Raw genomic sequence first — 20,827 nt, 5'->3', positions numbered from 1 at the left:
CTCAAGAGTTCTGTTCTTCCTCATCAAGCAATATTCAGTGCATGATTGAATACGAAAGAATTAAGCTCTACTGACAAGACTGACTTTGCTGGTGGCATTTTGACACTGCTTTGACTGAGATTTTCTTGTGAGGCCATCTTCTCTCTTAGTCCCCTCACTCTTGCTGCGTCTCACATCCTTGCAGGCGTATCTTCATACATCTCACACCATACCCGTCCAAAGTTATCTGCAATTCAGCTCATACTTGCGCTCACGTATGGACACTAGTTGTCTTTTGCCTAATTTGACAAGGGTGGTGTTGCAAGTTCTCAGGCTTGAATGTTTTAGAAATAAGCGGCAATCAAGTTGGACTACGGCGTTTCCCTTGTCTACGCAAGAACCTTCTTGTGTCTGAACTTTTATTAAACTTGTTCCTTTCTGTGCATCAGGCCAGTTTTGCACTGAAGATGTTGACGAATGTCAGCTCCAGCCCAACGCGTGTCAGAATGGAGGGACCTGCACCAACCACAACGGCGGCTACGCCTGTGTCTGTGTCAATGGTTGGAGCGGGGACGACTGCAGCAAGAACATCGATGATTGCTTCACTGCCTCCTGTGCTAACGGATCTACTTGCATTGATCGAGTGGCTTCTTTTTCATGCATTTGTCCAGAAGGAAAGGCAGGTAAGGGCAGAAAACTTGCATAGGTCTGGCACTTAATAGAAGATACTTCCCAAAGTTGATGCATTTACTCGAAGTGGTGTTTATTTTAGGCTTTGTGACCAAACCAGGAAGGACAAAAGGAAACGTGTGCTGTCCATAAGCAAAGACCTTTTAAACCTCTGTAGCTTGGGACAAAGAAACATTCGTATTAGGCTGGAAGACAAACTTATTACAGTTTAGATTACAAGGAAAGCAGACGTTTTTCTAGCACTTAGTGGGATCTGTATTTGTCTGAGAAGTTATGCATGAGGGTGACTTACTCTGTGCCACTTATGATAATTGTACTTACAATTCCAGAAGGTAAAATTAGGTTTTTTTATTTTTTGGTGGATGAAGATGCCCTTAGTGGTATAGTGGAAAATTTGCTGTTGTAGGATAGGTAAAAACATGAAGGTCTCTGAAGTACCACCTGAAATACAGGTAATTAGCATATCTGAACTAAGTGAGCTTCATGTGTTTTCGGCTGTCAGAAAAATCATCATGCTGGTTAGAAAGAGTCAGTTAACGTCTGCAAGGAGGAGATTTTGGTAATGGTGAGCTGTTGTACTGCTCCAGAAGTGTCGGAGACACCTCTGAAGTCACAAGATCTGTATCTCAATACGATGTTTTATAAGCATGTGTTGAAACCTCTGTGGTAGTCTATAGGCAGAAGTCTGTTGCTCAAGCTTCTGGCTGTGGGAGTCTCTGGTTGAAGTATCAAGAGAAAAGATTTGATTGTGTAACATACAGTCTGACCGCTATCTCTCATTCTTTTGAATAAACACTCGGATGCTTCTCTAGGTCTTCTGTGCCACTTGGATGATGCCTGTGTTAGCAATCCGTGCCAGAAAGGTGCTCTGTGTGATACCAACCCTGTGAATGGACACTACATCTGCACCTGTCCTCAAGGCCATAAGGGAGCAGACTGCACTGAGGATGTGGACGAGTGTGCAATGGGTGAGTTTCTATTTGATGTTTGCAAGTATGTAAACAGGGAGTTAGGTTATTTGCTTTATGAACTAACAGAGGGGCAAGAATATACATTTTGTCATAGCTTCTCAACAGAAGTGCGACTCCTTTCCTGCTCTGTCCCTTCCATTTCAATGTCTTTAGATGAGTTTTAAGTCTTGTGTGTGACTCAAGGCAAAGTGCTGAGTTGGAATAGCTGCCCATGTTTGAACTGTTAGCCTCTGCAATACGAAAAGCAGCAAGATGCTGAACCATTCCCCACTGTGCAAGAGGGCTTTTTTAGGATTGTGCAAGGAGCTCGCACAAACGGATTCAATAGTTAAGCTGATGGGTAGAACTACATGTACAACAAAGGTGTCGCAGTTTGTGTGGGAACTGCTGCAGTTCCTGCCTTGGTAGCAATATCTCAAGGCTGTTTGACAGCCAGAATACGGCTGGATCTTTCGAGCACCTTCTGAGATGGGTGATCGTGTGGGCCTTTAAAGCTGTAGTTCTCCGATATCACGCTGTTGTGTTGTTTTAAGGATTAGCTGGACTCTCACCGACTCACCGTATTGTGAGTGCTAGTTCATGTTTCTAGAGTGTGATGCGTGAAGGTGATACCTGACCAGCACTCATAGAAGTATTGGAAAGAATCACATTTTTGAATTTAATTCCTCAGTCTGTGTTGAACAAGAGTGCCGTTCCTTTCTGAAAACACGTGAAGGACTAGTTTGGTTGTTTTGTAGCTGTGGTGGCACCTTGTCAGCCTCAAGGGTGAAGTAAATGTAAAAGATAATCTAGAGAAAAGACCTTGAAAGCATCATTAAGTCTCTAATTCCTGCTGTTGGATACTCTCTTCTTAAGAGCTGTCATTAGTAACGGGGACCAGAGTTGCTCCTTTGGTCCATTGCTAATTACAGCGATCTTTCTTTTTGCCTCTGACAGGCAAGTAACTGCCACATGTTATCTTCAATCATGGTAGCCTTTCCCCAGGAGGACGAACAGTCTTTCCGCAGTTGTTACTTGCCAGAAAGGCATAACCACTGGAAAAGACCATGACTAATAAAGAATTCTGTGGCTTTCCTGCTCCGAGGAGAGGTTTTGAGACACACATGCGTTTATTTTTCTTGCAGCAAACAGCAATCCATGTGAACATGCTGGGAAATGTGTAAACACCGAAGGCTCTTTCCACTGTGAGTGCTTGAAGGGCTACACAGGACCTCGCTGTGAAATGGATATCAATGAGTGCCATTCCAATCCGTGCCAAAACGATGCCACCTGCCTGGATAAAATTGGAGGATTCACGTGTCTCTGTATGCCAGGTGAGGGGAGCTGCTGATGAAGACAGGGTTTCCAGGAGAGCAAAAATTCAGAGCACAGGGAAGGCTGCCGGCTCCGCTGGGGTGGAACTCAAAATTGTACGGGGTGAGGCTGAATGAAATGGTGAGAGAGAGCTTGTGGTGGCAGCACCGGCCAGGAGGGCTTGGCACTTGTGTGGGGCAGGGAGAAAGCAATTAGAGGACTGAGAACAAAACCAATCTCTACATCAGCAAAGGAGGTTCACATACTGAGTTGGAGTACATGTGAACGTATTTGTTACTATACCTGGTAAAGTGTATGTGCAGAAACTGACATTTGCGAAAGCAAAGCAGGTGCAAACTTTTTCACTTTTTTTTTTTTAAAGAGTGACTGCGTTTTGAGATAGTTATATGATGATTCTGGATAATAGTGTGGGGTTTGGGTTTTTTTTCTCTCTGCTTAAAATACCCTAAATGATGTAAGCTCCCATTGGCCTGAGGAAATAACTGTAAAAAAAAAAGTTACTTGATCGAAATCGTGCTTGTAGAATTCACATGTCCAGCATGCCAATGACCTATGTAGTTCTGCTATTTTGCTTTCTGATAGAAAGCGGTTAAAAAAAAGAGTGCAAGGTGCCAGTTGCTCAGTCTTACAAGGTATAATGAAAGAATTGTGACCCCTGCAGGTGATCAGCTGATACCATGACAACTAGAATCTGTTTTGAAAGCTGGAACTCTAGTCCCAAGTATTTCACCCTTCTTAATGTTTTTCTTTTACTCTGTCAGTAGCTAAAAAGCCTTGAGCTAAAATTATCTGCTGTTTCTTTACCTTTTACCTTATATTGGTGCATACCCAAATATATTGATATCTTCCCAAGTGTTAAAATGTAATGTGAATTCAGCACGAACTTCTCCCGTTACTGCTGATCAAGTGATCATGTTCAGCAACTGTGAAGGATACTCCTCCCACGTCCCTTTATAACCTCTGGTGTATATTCTTACCTTGTAGGTTCTGTCCAAACTGCAAACTTGCAATGAAACTAAGGCAGTTAGACTTTCAAGGGCACTTTCTAAGGCCTTCAGTCACCTCTTTTTTCTTTTTTTTTTTTTCAATAGGTTTTAAAGGTGTTCACTGTGAAGAAGATATTGATGAGTGTCTAAGTAACCCCTGTGTGAACAATGGAGAGTGTCTTGATAAAGTCAACCGTTTCCTCTGTGTCTGTCCTCCTGGTAAGTACTTATTTCTGGAAGCTTTTTCTGATTGACCTTACCAAGAACTGCATGGATAACCAGTGAGAGATTGCAAGAGGTGTGTTTCTTGGGAATTTTTGTTGTCTTAATGCAGCATCTGTTTGAGTGAGTTGCAACCACTGGTAATAAGAATAGAGGTGTATTGGTTGCAATAATATTGTGTCTATAGCTTGGTAAGTGTTGAGAAACATACAGTTGGGTATCTCCCCTTAAAGGGTAATTGGCATCAAGAACTACTGTTATTGTGGATATCATAGTGAGATACCAACAAGTAACTCTAAATACATTTTTAAAGTTGGACCCTCTGCATGCTTTTCGTATTTCTCTGAGGTTTTTAGGCAGAAGCTATTTTTGCACCAGTATAGTTTATGTTGCTTGCATGATGGGCAAGGTGGATTGGGTCCCTACTTTAGAAGAGAAGGACAAATGCTGGGCTGAGAGGTCAGTGTAAACATGAGTTGTTTTCCTGATGGCTGACAAAAAGTTTTGAGATCAGAATATACTCGACAAAAAGCTTGCTCTGCATCCCTTATTGACTAATGATGTCCTGGCTCCTCCTTTGGTTCCTTCCTCCGAGAAACATTCCTGGAGTTTTTTTACTTTTCTCTTGAAGTGCCTTAGGGTCTGCATCATCTGACATAAGCCGCTGAGAGTTTAACTATTTCAAGGAGTGTGCCGAAAGCTACAATGCTGTATTGTACCACATTCCACAGTGCTGTAGTCAGTCTAGTCTGAAGGCTCTAGTGATGTACGCATTGTTCCGTTTTAAGTTACTTATTGTGGTTACTTGATAGTTCTTATTGGTAGCCTGTCGGTTTTATAGCCAGGCATACTGTCCAGTGGTGAACACCACGTGTGCTCCGTGTGCTTTATTTTGTTGGACTTGGCCATCTCAGTTTTCCAGCTGAGGCTCCTTTGACCTGAAGGACAGAAACTCTGCTTTGGCTGGTGGTTTGGATGAGGAGCCAATCCACTAAGGTGTGGCATGTTTGTGTGTGCTTAGTGATGAAATTGAGTTTAGATTTACCGCGAAATTGAGTTTAGATTTACCGCGCTTACATTTGGGTGTTGTTAAGGATTTGCTAATAAATAATTCCTGATAGTGCAGCTGCTTCAGAATTACTTCTGGATTTTCACCTGGTTTCTGCCTTTCAGGATTCAGTGGTGCCGTGTGCCAGATTGATATAGACGACTGCTCCAGCACGCCGTGTCTCAATGGAGCCAAATGCATCGACCATCCCAATGGCTACGAGTGCCAGTGCGCCACAGGTTAGTCTCGTGTTCAGAGCTCCCGGGCTGGAGATCGCGTGTAACCTAAATACATAAAGGGGTGGTCAAAGATATGCCAACGTTCTTTCTCTATCTGAAATACTGCTCGTTTGTTGCGAAGCTTTGTCTGCTCCTTTGCAGCAGAGAATAGCGTTTAAGTACGGAACGCCTTTTGCTTGGGACAGCAAGTTCACAGCTGATGGGAGTTCTGGCCTCCCCTGTCAGCCCCGTCTCTTGCTTCCCAGAACGTGACAACTTCTTCTGTATTGACTATGGAATCAACAAGTGGAAAAACAGCAGTGTGAAGCCTTTTATCTGTGGCTTAGTTTTCTTTCTTCCAAGTCGGATTATATAGTATACAGTTGAAGAGTAAGAGATGGACAGAGCAGTTCTGCTGTGTATTCTGATTTCTGTTGCGTCAGGCTATATTATGTCGAAAGTAGAAGATTGAAACGGAGTAAAAGTCGTGTACACTGGAAGAAATACCACACACTAGCTGCCTGCCAGAACATAGTTAAAATGATTTGTCAAGTGTCATACAGAAGTTTTGACAGAGCTGGTGATGAAACTGAGGTGGTTTTTTTGAATGCACTGAATTCCTTTACTGCTTGGTTAATTACACATTCAGAAGTGTCAGGTTTAATTATAGGATTTTCTTATCTTCAGCCCTCTAGGAGTGATGTAGATATATTTTTGCATCTGGTCAAATAAGAGGGTATAGGCAGTTCCCACTCTGATTCTCAGTAAGGAATGACTTCTGGTTGCTTTCAGTTAATGGTGCCTGACGCATTGCTCGTGATGCCGGTTCAAACTGACCAAACGTGGAATACATTGGCTTTAGCTCTTCCATTAGGAAAGAGGCTGAACAATTCCTGGAGCTACCTTTGTCCTAGAAATGTGCTGTTAGGTTGGCTAGACTTATGTGCAAGTGTTCTCATTTTGAATCATTCCAATAATCGAATTGTTAAGGCAAATTCAACTTAACTAATTTCTTGTGCATGGTGGAGAATATAACAGAGATTAGCTTAAAAATTCCTCCCCAGCCTTTTCACACACACTCTCTCCCTCTTCCCCAGAGTGCCTGAAACTCTCTTAGAAGGTCTTTCTGAAGCTGGTGCATGATCTGGTTGCTTGTATTCACTGAGAGTGCAGAGCTTATCGGGTCTGGGAGGGTTTTGGGTCACAGAGTGGAAGACAACGTGGAGACCTGCACCATGAAAAGCATGTTCTGAATCTGGGTACTAAACTGCTGGAACCAGCTCAGTACAGAAATCCCAGGTTTCCCAGATGAGGAAAGACTACTGCTTCCATGAAGGAACATGATGTATAGAGCGTTTTCAAGGAGAAGGCTAAAAGCAACCAAATATGTGTCACTGAAGCAGCAGCTCTTAGTAAAATCCTTGGTTAGTACTTTGGCTGAAAATGGGAGAAAGGCTCTGTACCAGGGCTTTTTTCTGTCCTGAGGGATTATGTTCTATATTCAAGTGTTTCTTTTCTAGTCTAACTCTTGTCTGCAAAGATGGAAATCATATCTCAGTAAGGTATGTTCACTTAAGAGATCAAGAAATATATCTGATCTTTAAGTGGTTCAGTTGAGCTACAATAAGAGGCAAGGTAATGATTTTTTTAACTAATGTATGCTAAGTATTATATTTAATATTGACAGCCTTCTATAAGACTGAAATGTGGAATTCATCATTGGGGCAGGTCAGTTACTGGAAAATAATGTTTGAGTATGTTCTTGCTCTATTAATCTTGTGTTATGAGTGATATGTGTTCCCTGAATGGTAATCGCCAGCTGCCAAAGTGATTGAAAACTGCAAAATGTTTGGCCAAATGCTGTACAGATAGCTCTATTTACTGCTTGCTTTTTGTCTTTTCTTTCCCTTCTGGCATTATTCCACTTCTCCTTCCCAGTGGTAGATCATGGCTTTTCTTTTCTTGAGTTGTCTTAGGCCTTTCCTCCTTTCTTTGCCCTTATCCTTTGTGGTTTTTTCTTTTTGCCACTGTTCGTCCTCTTATCGGTTTGTTTCTCTTCCTCTCCTAACATCTTTTTATATCCATGTCTCTAACTAGCTTCCCTTCCCTCTCCCCACCTGCTTCCACACCCATTCATCCATGCATACGTTCGCAGAACTTGGAAATGTTAGCCGTCACCTGGTATGTTTGACCAGAGAAATAACCACAAACCTGTATGAAAAATGGGGAGCCTCTTATCCACTTAAAATACTCAGGTGAGAATCACTCTTCAGCTGTTGAAATTCCCTGCAGCTTGGTTTGTATCAGCCTCCGTTGGTGTTTGAAATTTGAAGTTCTACCTTCCTAATCTCCAGCTGCTGGTGGGCAGTGTGAGCTGTTGCTCTGAAACATCATCTCTGAAAACCATTTATTTAAAATTGTCCCTGCTCCATATAGCTCTGGTCCATCACAGAAAACAGGGCTCTTGAGGGAATTGTTTGCCGCTCTTAGCTTCCTGAACTGTTGTTTTAGCCCTTTTGGTGAATAGATTCTGTCCTTCTCTGTTGCTCAGGATGTTTCCCAGCTGAAGCAGAATGAAACGGGCCAAATTGCTGCTTGTTTCATTGCTCCTAACTGAAGAGGTTGCATGCAGTCTTCCATAAATATGCAGTTGGTGCTTGCTTGGAGTTACTGAACAGTTTCCTGATGAGAGGGGCAAGAGACTTTTTAGTAAGCAGAGCTGCAGAAGCTTTGACATGAGCCAAGGGAGTTCCCTTGGGAAGGTTTCTGCAGCATCTTTGCAGTAATTTCTCATATGAAAAAAGTCAACCCCCCTGGTATTGTGTAGAGGAAATAATGACAGGAGAGTGCCTTCAGATAGTTTATACTGATGGGAGTACATATTTCTCATGGAGATTTACATGTTTCCTCTCATTGCTGCTGTTCGGAATAAACTGAAGGTAACTGCTTCCAATGCCAGGATCCTCTATGCAAGATGTTGTTCTGTAACGCCGTGAGCAGTGGAAGAGTCTTGTTTTCCAGGGCTGGAAAATGGGAGGCAGCTGAGATGCCCAGTTACTCTTTGCGCTGTCTGCTGCTTTGCTGATTCTTAACATGATTCTTTCTGTGTTTGCATTATATTTATTGCAGCATTGTACCGGTTAACCTCTTAATTACTTCTGTTCATCGTTTTCCCTTAGGTTTTACTGGCCTCCTGTGTGAGGAGAATATCAACAACTGTGATCCTGATCCTTGCCACCACGGGGAATGTCAAGATGGAATCGATTCGTATACGTGTATATGCAATCCTGGCTACATGGGTGCCATATGCAGTGAGCAGATAGACGAATGCCACAGCAATCCTTGCCTCCATCAGGGACGCTGCATTGATTTGGTGAACGGCTACCAATGCAACTGCTTGCTGGGCACTTCAGGTATGTGCAGCACCAAGCAGAATGATTGGACTCTAACAGAATACAAGCATTTTAATGTTTCTCATGTGTGGTAAATTTGCATACAGAGATAATCTTTTCCTTGCTGAATTTTCCTGTGTTTGTGTGGATTGCCGAACTCCTGCTGGTGCTGTAACTGGCCTTGGAAGAATTTACCTCCTCTTAACTCCCAAAATTCAAGCATGCAGGAAAGAGGAGGAAAAAAAAAAAGGCATGGTGTTCAAAATGTTTTTTTGTTCAGTACAAGTTCAGGGTCATATTTAATCAACATCCAGTGACTCAGGTGGCATTTTGTGGTGTTGCAGTGCTTCTGCATCATCACCCGTTTAAGTTGCCTCAATGCACTTGTAACTTCGAAGCAGGTGGGATTCTTAATTTGGGTATTACTGGGAAGTAGTTTTGTCATCTTCTTTGTTAAATTTGCACCCACTGTTCTTCTAACTTTTTTATTTTTGCAGGAGTGAACTGTGAAAATAATTTTGATGACTGTGCAAGTAACCCGTGCATTCACGGGGACTGTATTGATGGCATTAATCGCTACAATTGTGCTTGCAAACCTGGATTTACAGGTAAAGTCAGCTACCCAATAGCTTTGAGTTGTTTTGAAGATAGTTATCCGGCCAGCTAAGGAAGCTGTTCTTTGCATACTGACTGCAAAGGAATTCAGTTCCTCAGTAAATCCTTCTAATCTTTGAATCTCAGCGTCTTACATTACAGCAAGTTCTACCAAGCAGAAAAATGGCTTAATCTGTGCTGTGAAATGCTGTTCTTGTTAGGTAATTATGTCCAATTCATGGGTCTTGGTTTTATAACAAATAAACCCACGTGACTTCAGTTTATTATTTACAGCTTTTTCCAGGGACAGAGATATTGTGGACAATATAGAGAGTTATTTGATTAGGCAGTACCTTGGGTTTTGACCATGAACAGTATTTCTCTTTCTGTGAAAGCAAAGCATTAACTCAGTGTTCTAATGAGCTGCTCTCCACACTCAAGCCTCCAACCAAATACCTGCTTTTTTCAGTACTTCTATTTCATAGTGTGGTCTGACTTATCAAATACAGTTAAAGTAGGGCTGAGAAAAGCAGCTTTTAGGCACTTTTGGATCCATGCTTAGAACTGTAGGTCCACATCAGGACTATTTCTGATGACTAAAGCACATCTCAACACTATTTATAATAGACTTCATATGTTTTGAGCCATGTAGGGTAATGTGCTCATAAAATAATTGTCGTAAGGCAGTTGGTACTGTTTATAACAGTTTTCTCATCACGTTCGTTACTGTTTATTACTGAAAGATTCTAATTAGAATTGATCTGAAATGTATTAGAAATAGCACTAAGAGGCTTCATGTGTCTTGTGTTTTTTTTCTTGGCATCTTTTTAAACTTCTGATGCTCCTTCCTTCCTTTGGCTCTGCCATGGGGGCACCCTTTAGCCCCCAGAACAAGAGGGGGCATAATCCTCATCACTCTTGCCTTTCAGTATTCTTTGTTGCTGGCACACTATATTTGTTATCCTACTGGACTTCTTACTGTTACGCTGTTAAAATAATTCAGTAATACAATGAATCGTCATATGCCAGTATTTAAAGAGCTTGCTTGCATGGAGTCTCATTACTCTGTCCTTTCCTTATGTTAAAAATACTTTCAACTTACTGCAACGTTCACTTTGTTTAGCTTTCCAGCCTCACAAGATCTTATGGTCACTACTTCAAGGATCTTGCAGTCGTAATCAGAGGCAGGCAAAACAGGAAACGGTGTTTTTAGAGTCCCTTTTGCGCAATAAACCACAAGAACTGTATTTACTGCAGACAGTATGGCACTATTGGTTGTTCAAAGGGTAGGTACTTTCAAAGCAGAAGATCAGGGCTATGACAAGTGGAGCTCAAGAGGTTTGTTCCAAGCATGATACAGTTGAGTGGTTTTGGTTTTTGCCTTCCTAATGAATATTAACCAGTGATTTTTGGTGGAATTCTGTTGAGATTCTTGACCGGTTTGTAAATACTTTTTGAGTGGAAGTGCTGTTTTCCAGGCACAGAAAAGTGCTGCATCTTTCAAAAATGCTTCTCTTGACTTCAGTTAAAGCATGGAGGCATGCAAGAGCTGTCACACTGAATTGGCTTTGCTGAGTTGTGGCTCAATGTATGTTCTTGCAGACATGCAAAGCAAATGTTCTTATAAGAAATACTACATAATACGTTGTGTGGGTGTTTGTTTTTGCTTTTTATATTTTTCTAGGCCCGCGTTGTAATGTGGACATTGACGAATGCACATCCAACCCCTGTCATAACGGCGGGACGTGTATAAATGAAGTCAATGGCTTTCGGTGTGTGTGTCCTGAAGGTTACCATCATCCTCGCTGTCAGTCACAGGCAGATGGCTGTCTTAGTAATCCCTGCGTACATGGCAACTGCACACACATTGCTAGTGGGTAAGTACTTATCGTCACACTAAACTTACCTGCTGTCGTCTATACCTTTTTTTTTTGGCTTTACCCAAAATTTCATCTTGACTTGAGGTTTCTGATTTTTCTCCAATTTCTCAGATTAGGATCCAGACTTATCTGCTGCCGTGACCTAATCACAGTAAGGTGTAGACCTTTAGTCACCAGCTGCAGTCTGTGCTGTTTCAACATAGGTTTTTCCGTCCTGCGTTGTATTCTTTGCTGTCTTTGCATGGGCCTGTAGCGCAAGGTGGATTGTCACCGTGTAAAGGGAGCATTTGGCAATTCAAGTGAATAGAGAGAATACAATTAAAATAAAGAAATGGTTCCAAATTGAATCTTTGGGCAGCAGCACATACTTATTTCATCAGACTCTCAAACGCTGAGCGTGGAGATTGGCTGTATTGGCTAGTGCTGTTCTTACTACCCAAATACTCTGTATTAAGGAACAGGCAACTTTTGACACTCAGACTTTGTCAGCTTGGGCCACATTGTTGCATGCCTGAGAGAAAAAAGGAAAGCTCTTTCTGGCTGTTTTGGTGGCAGCAGTTGCTTCTGAATCATCCCATCCAGGAAGGCCAAATACTGATTTCAGGAGCCCTGAGTCAGAGCTCTGTTTGGTAGCGGTAAGTCTGGGAGCGTGGGGCCCGTGGAGTCAGCAGGTTTGGGAAGGTAGGGCTTGTGTTTGTGGGGCTTCCCAGCTGTACGTGGAGCGGCGGTGCCTCCAGATGTGTGCTGTGTCCTGGGAAGGGTTGTCAGTACTTGGGCAAAGAAGTGATTTACAGCTGCGGGCAGCTCTGTGGGGCAGGATTCAGCGTTTCCCTGGGGCTGACTTTGCTGCTTAATTCAGCCTCCATGTAAGCTTGGGAAACAAATGTTTTGGTTCATCTTGTCTGTCATCTGTCACCTGCATTCGTGTTTGTGCCCATGTGCACCTTACGCTCAGGGCCAGATAAAATCGGTCTTGTTTGCATGGCAGGGAAGGAGGTCAGTGTGTGTCGTGTGGCCCGAGCCCAGGCTGATTCACGCAGCCCTCGGTTCTACGTCACCGGGGGGGAGTGCTGCTCTGCTTCACATTTTGAAACACGATGGAGAAGATTGCTCCTGCTCCCAGCCAGCTGTTTGCATTTGTAACCACTACTTCGTATTAAATCAGTCTAGTTATCTTTGGAACCTATTGTTCCCCTCCACTGTTTTTTAATCTCTTTTTTTTTTTTTTTTCTGTCTTTGTTTAAATGTGTTGAAATGGTCTTATCAAAGCAGAAACATATTGCTGGTTGACTGAGCGCTTTGTGAAAACTGTAACGGAGGCAAGTGTGGTTTTAAGGGAGGGTTTATTTTCAGTATTTTCAGAACTATATAGCTGGGGTAAGCAATCTATTGTAAATGTAACTTAGGGCTCTCCTGAAGAGAGGTCTTCTAGTTTTCTCTCCACAACTAATCTGCAGGAGAAACTGGTAGAGGAGTTATTTCAGAGTGCTCTAAAATTACTGCTGTTTTTGCTTTTAAAGGTACAAGTGTGTCTGTGACCCAGGCTGGATAGGAGATTACTGTTCCACAGAAGAGAATGAATGTAAATCAAACCCGTGCCAGAACGGAGGAACTTGTGAGGATCTGTTGAATGGATATAGATGTACCTGTAGGAAAGGATTCAAAGGTGAAAATTCAGAGAGAAGTTTTTCTTCTCTTTTTCCTTTCCACTTCATCGCAGCCTTATTGCCATTTTAATCTTTTTGTTAAACTTCATGGAAATAGGAATCAAGAGGGGAGATGCCATGCTTGTATGAAGTTAGATTACAGTCACTTCATGTACTTCATGATACAGTAGCAGAATACTTAGTAAGACCATATCTAAGCCTTGTTTGGACTCACTAAGAAATGTCCTGGTGGCAGCTCAGCTTAATTTTCTTCGTAAGAAAGTTAGACTGAGATATATAAATGCACTGTGCATTGAAGGGATGTTGAACTTGGAGTTACTATGGCTGCTGTCAGCTTGTACCCGCTGAGCCCGTGAGGAGTGCTCTGATCTCCTTTTCCTTCTGCTGAGATTTTTCAAATATGGAGATGCTGTCCGCTGCAGTGTAGGATAATCACGCAAGTTACAATCTGTTTATTTGTTCTTCCAAGAAGCACCAAGCTCTTAGCAGCATACTGTCCTGGTCTTTTTCCCTTTCTGCTCTCTAGGTGTGAACTGCCAGGTAGTGGTTGCTCCTTGTTCACCTGATCCTTGTGAGAACTCGGGAATTTGCCAAGAATCTCCTGACTCTGAAGGCTACACGTGCCAGTGTGCCCCTGGCTGGGAAGGTAAGGTGGATGGGGAACGTACTGTGCTTTAGCGCTGAGCAGTGTTGGCATCGAGCCTTGGGACCGTTGCCTTACGAGGGGTCTTATTTCTGGACTCTCCATTTTCAGGGGAGAGATGTACAGTGGATATCGATGAATGTCTCTCAAAACCCTGCAAAAATCATGCCCTGTGCCATAATATTCATGGCAGTTACCTGTGTGAATGTCGGCCAGGCTTCACTGGAGGAGACTGTGACAGCAACATCGATGACTGCCTTTCAAGTGAGTATCAGCAGATTGTTCTGTGTTTTCCAGTTTTTCCTAGAAATGTTTTGCTCTACTACTGATGACTGCTGTTTAACAGATACTGAAAATTCTTTTATAATATCTTACAAAAACAAAACAACTGAACCTCGGCATTGTAAGATTTGCATGTTTGAGGCAGTCACAATCAATCGCATTCAGCGGTTAAAGACGGACCACAGTGTTCAAACTGATAGCACGAGTTGTTCCCAGATTCTTGCTTGAAAAGGTCCGTAGAGTTTCCACACTTTAATAGGGAGCACTGCTAAATGAAAAACTATATTTGCCTGAAATTTTAATACACCAAGTTGAAGTAGCGCTGCAGGGCTTACCTGTATTTCAACATTAAGCTTGACTGAGGTGTGGTGGGAATCTGGGGTGTAGTAGTCTTTCCTGAAATGTCTCTGCCTGACATTAATGTTCTGGAAGGAGGGGGTCCTGTTGCTGTTCCAGTTAATCCGTACTTGAAAGCAAATTAAGCAGCAGGAGGCTCTCTTCCAGAATAGGTATCAGTGGCAGGAGGATAGCCGGTGCACTGCTGAGTACTCAAATTGTTTAAATTACAAGAAAACAAACCTTAATTTCCTGCCTTTGACACTGCTGTTTACAAGGGAAACCAAATACAAAGTAGTTTTTTTTTCTTGCTGGCCATATTTTGTATCACCATCAGATAAAATCAGAGTCTCCTGAGAAGTGTCATGTGTGTTAAAAATTTACCTATTACTATTCGAAAAGTGTTTTATCAAACCTCAGAGGAGTTCACAACGGTGTAATTTATTTTTTTAATTCTGTCTCTTTATTAGAATAGCTTAAAAAAACCCCAAAGCCTTAAAGACTTCAGGTATTAATTTAGAGAGTTGTGTTTTGCATTGGAAAAAAATTAAATTTGTGACTGCTGTAGAGAAGGATCCAAACAAGTCTGTTAGCAGAAGTTACCATGGGAGACCCCAGAGCAGCACTGCTGAAAGAACTTCTAAGGCATCTGCTCAGCCTGAGCTTTTCATTGCCTCTTTCTGGGCAAACAGGTACCGTACAAAAAATGTCACGTTGGTGCATTGACCCAGAGCTTTGCGTGCTGAAGCCAACAAAATTATTGCCTGTCCTGTTAGTTTTCATGTGGGTGTCTGAAGAGAAAAACATTTTTAAAGTGTTCATCTCTTGAACAGCTGGGAAACCTCTCTGTTCCGAAGTGTTCTGAGAGCTGTGGGGTGCATCCCGCCTTGTCTGCTAGGCAGCACACCCATGAGGTTGAAGAAGAATTTCAAATTACTGCTACAGCTGATTTCATTTAGCATAACAAAAACCTTCCATGGCTTGAGCCAAATGTCTTTAATCTATGAAGCAAACAAACCCTCCAATGACAAGAACTTATTGAAAAGTTGATACTCGAGTCTCCTTCTTCTGTCAGTAAATGTGCGGCACATAAAATTAATGCGCAGCTTTTGGCTTCGATCATAAATGGCTGGCTGCCATAGACACAACATTTTATAGCTGCCAGGGGTCTCACTTTGAATGTGCTTTTTCTCTGCACTAGTCAGATGACCTTTAAATGGATGCAGGTGTGTCTCCTATAACACAATTTTTTATCTTGTGAGCATATTTTTCAGTCGATAAATGAGCTTTAATCACCTTTCATATCTGTTTTCTTAGTTTACCAGTGAATAGAATGATCTTGTACTTACTTTGAACTGCAAATTTTTTATGGAGTCTATTTACATTTTAAAATTTGTATTTTAGTGGTACTTAAAGATTGTCATAGATCAAAAATACTTGCTCTGTAAGCTTTTTTTTCATCCCCCTTCCTGTCTCCCCTTTTCCTCCCCATTCCCAGTTCCCCTCCCTGCCTTCATATACATTGGCACTTGGTCTAGGGGATGCAGAGTAAAAAGGGAAACCGGCTTCAGAGGCAGCGTCTGACAGAGGAATGTGGGTCTTAAATCCAGAAGTGGAAGGAGCAAAGCAGGAGGAAAGGACTGAATGGCAGAGCTCTGTCAGGCAGATTGCTGCTTGTGAAAGTAGAGGGAATACAGTAGTAGGGGTGGCTCAGACCAAAAAATGGTAAAACACAAGTAGCAAGACCATGGTAGGGATTTAAAAAAAAAAAAAAAAAAAAAATCAAAACCCAAGCAGTCAAGAAATGCAGAAGTGAGACAAAGCCAAGTTTGTGTGTGAATGTGTGAGCTTTTCTGCCAGCCTTCCCCAGTCAGCCTTTGATACTGGGGGAAAAATGCTAAGTGCTCATTAACTCATAAGTGCTCGTATGTGTATATATATGTATACTAATTTACACATACGTATGTGATTTGACTAGACTACTTTCATGCTTAAAATGAAGCACACAAGTTCTTTTGTGTGTTGAGCAGTGTCTGGGAAAAGAATGGTCCGAGTTCTCTTATGAGCCAGGCTTGATAAGGAAGAAGAAACGGTTGCTGTGCTGCTTCTATTGTCTTTCTCAGTAGGCATTTATTAAAAAAGCAGAGTTTGAATTTTAAACCAAGAGACTTTGGGCCTGGTTTTATTGGTTTTGGCTGAACAAATCCCAGCAGAGAAACCTTTAGGCCCCGAAGCTTGGTCTCGATCTGCATCTTCTTGTGAATTTGTTATTGATGCTTTGCATCTATTTATCCCATAAAGTGGCTCAGAAAAACTTGTCAGTAGTCCGTCACACTGGGCCGCACGGTACTTTTTTTTCCCCAAAGCTACTCCTCTAGGCCTGGCCTTTGACTATTTCCCATTTTAACGCTTACTGTAATGCTTCTGTCTCAGACCCCTGCCAAAACGGAGCTTCATGTGTGGACGGGATAAACTCCTTCTCGTGCATCTGCCTGCCTGGATTCCACGGAGATAAATGTCAAACAGACACCAACGAGTGTCTGAGTGACCCGTGCAGGAATGGCGGCACCTGCACCCACTACGTCAACAGCTACACCTGCAAGTGCCAGCCTGGCTTTGAGGGAACCAACTGCGAGAACAACATCGACGAGTGCACCGAGAGGTGAGAGCGTCGCCGCCGCCCCGAGGGGCCGCACGCGGCGGCTCGAAGCCGGCCCTGCGCAGCAGCGGTTTGTAACGATGAGGAGCTGTTTGCCTGCCGGTTATCACCGAGACACGCTTGTGATTCGTGCGTGGAAAACTGGCGTGCCCTGTGCAGGACACCAGCTGAAGGGCAGCTGTCTGCCAAAGCTGGTCTTCTAGGTAGAAGCTTAGTTCCATTACAGGAGGAATATGAGAGCGTTCAACAAATGTTAAGGCAGGAACAGATGCTTATTAAAACATGAATAATTTATATTTTTATAAGACCGTTATCATATGAGGAGGGGAAGTAACTGGTTATGAACAGTTACTGTGGTGAGAAACACAAAAGCTGCAAAAATAGAAGCAATGCAACTCTCAGAAAGGCAGGAAAATTAAATTAACCCTAAGTTGAGTTATCGACTACAAATAATGTGAAGAAACAACCGGGAGGAACACTAAATCCACAAATTCTGTACTGGAAAGGTTTAATCGTCGGAGATCTTTTTAATGCTCGCAGATTGGATGGGATTTAGCAGTGCTGATGTAAAACCTGAGGTCTTTCTAAGGGGGAGGTGTGGAACAGAGTTAAAATGCACAACAGCTGGTCCTTGTATAATTGGTTCGCTTGGTAGTTTTAGAAGCTCGCTGAGAGTTAACCCTGTGTATCCATCGTCTGCCTGCATATTTATTTTACGCTTAGTTAGAACTGATGTAAGTAACCTCAGACACTCAAATGGAAGCAATTTCTAATAAGGCCTGCAATGGTTAAAAAAAAGTTAAATTTAAACTGTATGTTCCAGTCTAGTCACCAGACACGAAGGTGGCTAAAGGTAAAGCTCTTAGTAGAATCATTTCAGTTGGAAATGCAAGATACTATGATTTTCTGCACAGAAAGAAAAGATCTTTTATAAAATTGCATTTGTGGGGGAGGAAGTATTTTAACATCTTTTGCCTAAGAACAGGATTTTGTCACTGGGGAGGGTGTGTTTAATTTGCACAACGGTTGTTTAATCGAGTGAAGGAGGTTGGGTGTTTTAGCAGAATGGCCTGGTTCTTCCTTGAGGTTCATCCTGGTTTAGTTTTCCTTATCGGCCAGCACAGAAACCAGTCTTGCAGGTACGAGTGAAGGAGGTAGCAATTTTCAACGCTCTGCCAAGCTAAACCAGTCACACCTTCTCAACCAAAATTTACTGAGCTGTACTTAAGAGTGCTGTGGTGGTTGGCTAATTTGAATTTGGTTCAAATAAGTCTTCCGTGTCTTGTGTGAGAAGCCGCCTATGAGAGAGTGGCGTCTTCTTTTGGAGATGGGTGCCTGACTCCAGTGAAACACGCCCAGTATCGACGGTTCCACTGTCTCCTCTTCCTCCTTTTGCCTTGAATGTAAACAGCAGTTTCTGCTCCCCGTGGAACAGAATTGAGCCCACAAGGCAGAGGAATGTCTCTGATAAATATGTTTATGTTGACATCTCTACTGTAATCACAATCAGAATTTAGATACTTGAAACTTGCGCTGGAGGTTCAAGATGAGTCAGTGGCTTCTCCCGTGGAAGTTCCCTTTGACAGTGCACAAAACAGATAACAGGCATGAATTTGGTTTGTGTACTTTATCAAACTGATTATCTTGAGCCTGATCTAGGGCTATTTTCAGAGGAGCAGGAGTTTCCTGGCAGGCGTTCCTTTAGCAGGAAAAAGGAGTCAACCTGGCATGCAGCATTACTGCTCCTGACTTTCCCAGTCGCTTGTCCGTAGGACGCCTAATCTGGCAGAATTTCTTATGATCAGAAGGCTGGGGGGAGAGGGATAATTCCTTTGATCTGATTTCTGCCAGGGCTTGTATGAATAGTTTTACAAATCAAGGACGTAAGGTTCTCATGAGAAGAGGGGGAAGGAATTTAGCAATCCCAATACTTTCACATAATTTCAATGAAGAACATGCTTATGTTTTGCATGTTATACAAACTTTTTCCTTGAGAAAACATACCTGTGGCTCCTTTGAAGCTTAAAAAAAAGGCAAATTGTTTTGTTTCTCATAATTTATAGTACAATTGTAATTTGTAATAAAATTTGTTTAAAATTTATCTGTTTGAGAAAGACACATGCCTACCTGGAACAGTGCTGTTTGTGGTCACGTTGAAGCTGAGAAGATTTCGTTAAATAAGTTACCTCCGTCACTAATGACTCATTGAAACCCTGCTTTACTTTCTTTGTCTGCCAGGGTAAAAGACAGTGAGCTGGAGTCTCCTGGAACAGCTGTTATCTGATTTATGCCGCTTTAGCAGGAAGTCACCAGTGGTCAGAAGATCCCGTAACCTGCTTTTCTCTCATTTCAGCAATGTTGACGTGCTGTTTTGACTGGGAGCTGATTGCATTTTGCCTCAGCTCAGCATTGTTCTCCCTCTCGCAGCTCCTGTTTCAATGGAGGCACTTGTGTGGATGGGATCAACTCCTTCACCTGCCAGTGTCCGCTGGGCTTTACGGGACCCTTCTGCCTCACGGAAATTAATGAGTGCGATTCCCACCCGTGCTTGAACAAAGGCTCTTGCGTGGACAGCCTGGGCACATACCGATGTCTGTGTCCTTTGGGTTATACTGGGAAGAACTGCCAGGTGGGTGACGCTCTCTTGCCCTGTTGTTTAAACTTTCCAGCAGCAGAAGCGATGGGGTTAAACGTGAGGTACCAGATGTGGCAGAGCTCTTGTTCCTTCGGTTCTGGGAAGAGGTGCTTGGCCCCTTCGTCCTGGGAAAAATGAGTGCAGCGCCTCGCTCTAACAGAGCAGGTGCCTCCGTTCAAAACTCTGGAAATCGGAACTGTCAGTTTGCAAGGAGGAGAAGAATGCCTGGTTATTTATGAGGACAGGTGCCATCAGAACTTTCTAGATTCGTTTTCTTCTAAAATGAAAAACAGCTGTTAGCTTTGAAAATGGCTGCATTTCACTTGAAGCATTAAATTGTCCTGGTTGAAGGCAGAGTCCTGTATTTTAAAAAATGCTAAACAAACACGAAAGAAAAAGCAGAATATCAGTCTGATTAGCAGGACCTTGATTTAATGTTTTGGTGGGGCGCTGTTTGTTTGTTTTTACAGGGACGTGTAGTTACTCCAGGTTGATTGTAGATTTATTTTTTTTCCCTAAGAAGCCAGAAAATGTTTTGAGGCAGTAACTGATGTGATTGTCCTGTTCACAATCTCAATAGAAAGCCCCAGCCCTACCGAACTTAAATCCAGGCAGTTTACAGTTTTCCACAGTTGAGCACAGGAGCTGCAAACCCGTACTGTAAATGCCTGACTAGTACCTGCTAAAAACTTTAAACTTGACATATCACAGTGGAAACAGAATGCTGATTTAACTTTTCCAATAAAAGATTTATCTTTTTATGCTTATCAAAACAGCAAAAAAGATTTGAGACTATTTCTAGGTTTGGAACAGTGAACACTATTGGCTTGTTTCATAAGCAGTCTGAGTGCTGCCATTTAAAACAAACAAAAAAAATCTGTGAATTTCTTAACCTACTGGAAAGCACTAAAATTTTGTAAGAATTTTGCAACTGTCTTTTGTGCCAATGTGTCTTTGTAAAGCAGTGGGTGTTAGAAGCAGCATTTTTGTGGCAGTGGGGGAGATGCTTTTCCAGAAGTACGTTGCTAGACAATAAATTGTCAGGTCTGCTTCTAGGTATTGCTACTGGAGGAAGTGAATGCAAAGTAATGAGGTGATATAAAAGAGCGACTCCTCTGCTGCCCTAATTATGCATTCTGGGCACACCACTTAAACCTCATTGGGAGAATTAGCATTGAGTGTGATCATAAAGTACTGTGAAGTTCAGTAGTTCCTCCTCTGTTCGGTTTGCTTTGTTTTTACTTGAGAAAAAGATTAATGTCCCTGTCCCCAGAGTAAATGTTGTGGATGCTCAGAAAGTCTGCTTTATGT

The 20,827-nt window shown here is 42.4% G+C and overlaps 1 protein-coding gene across 4 annotated transcripts in view; it reads left to right on the top strand.

Annotated features, from left to right (window-relative positions):
• NOTCH2 (notch receptor 2) overlaps window positions 1-20,827 on the top strand; it is an 86,041-nt gene that overhangs the window by 41,649 nt on the left and 23,565 nt on the right. The window contains exons 6-18 of one of the 4 annotated variants that reach the window (XM_065649147.1): window positions 429-662; window positions 1,482-1,637; window positions 2,765-2,953; window positions 4,046-4,159; window positions 5,336-5,449; window positions 8,608-8,841; window positions 9,318-9,428; window positions 11,099-11,291; window positions 12,815-12,960; window positions 13,488-13,607; window positions 13,716-13,868; window positions 16,656-16,884; window positions 19,309-19,510. In XM_065649147.1, coding sequence (XP_065505219.1) covers window positions 429-662; window positions 1,482-1,637; window positions 2,765-2,953; window positions 4,046-4,159; window positions 5,336-5,449; window positions 8,608-8,841; window positions 9,318-9,428; window positions 11,099-11,291; window positions 12,815-12,960; window positions 13,488-13,607; window positions 13,716-13,868; window positions 16,656-16,884; window positions 19,309-19,510 — 2,195 coding nt within the window. Of the gene's footprint in view, window positions 1-428; window positions 663-1,481; window positions 1,638-2,764; window positions 2,954-4,045; window positions 4,160-5,335; window positions 5,450-7,115; window positions 7,157-7,366; window positions 7,627-8,607; window positions 8,842-9,317; window positions 9,429-10,537; window positions 10,701-11,098; window positions 11,292-12,814; window positions 12,961-13,487; window positions 13,608-13,715; window positions 13,869-16,655; window positions 16,885-19,308; window positions 19,511-20,827 lie in introns of those variants that run through there. The other 3 variants (XM_065649148.1, XM_065649149.1, XM_065649150.1) reach the window with 3 other exon arrangements.

Source organism: Caloenas nicobarica, chromosome 20, assembly GCF_036013445.1.
Source record: "Caloenas nicobarica isolate bCalNic1 chromosome 20, bCalNic1.hap1, whole genome shotgun sequence".
NCBI lineage: Eukaryota > Metazoa > Chordata > Aves > Columbiformes > Columbidae > Caloenas > Caloenas nicobarica.
Note: the sequence above shows the minus strand (reverse complement) of the source record. Positions and strands in the feature narration are given on the sequence as shown.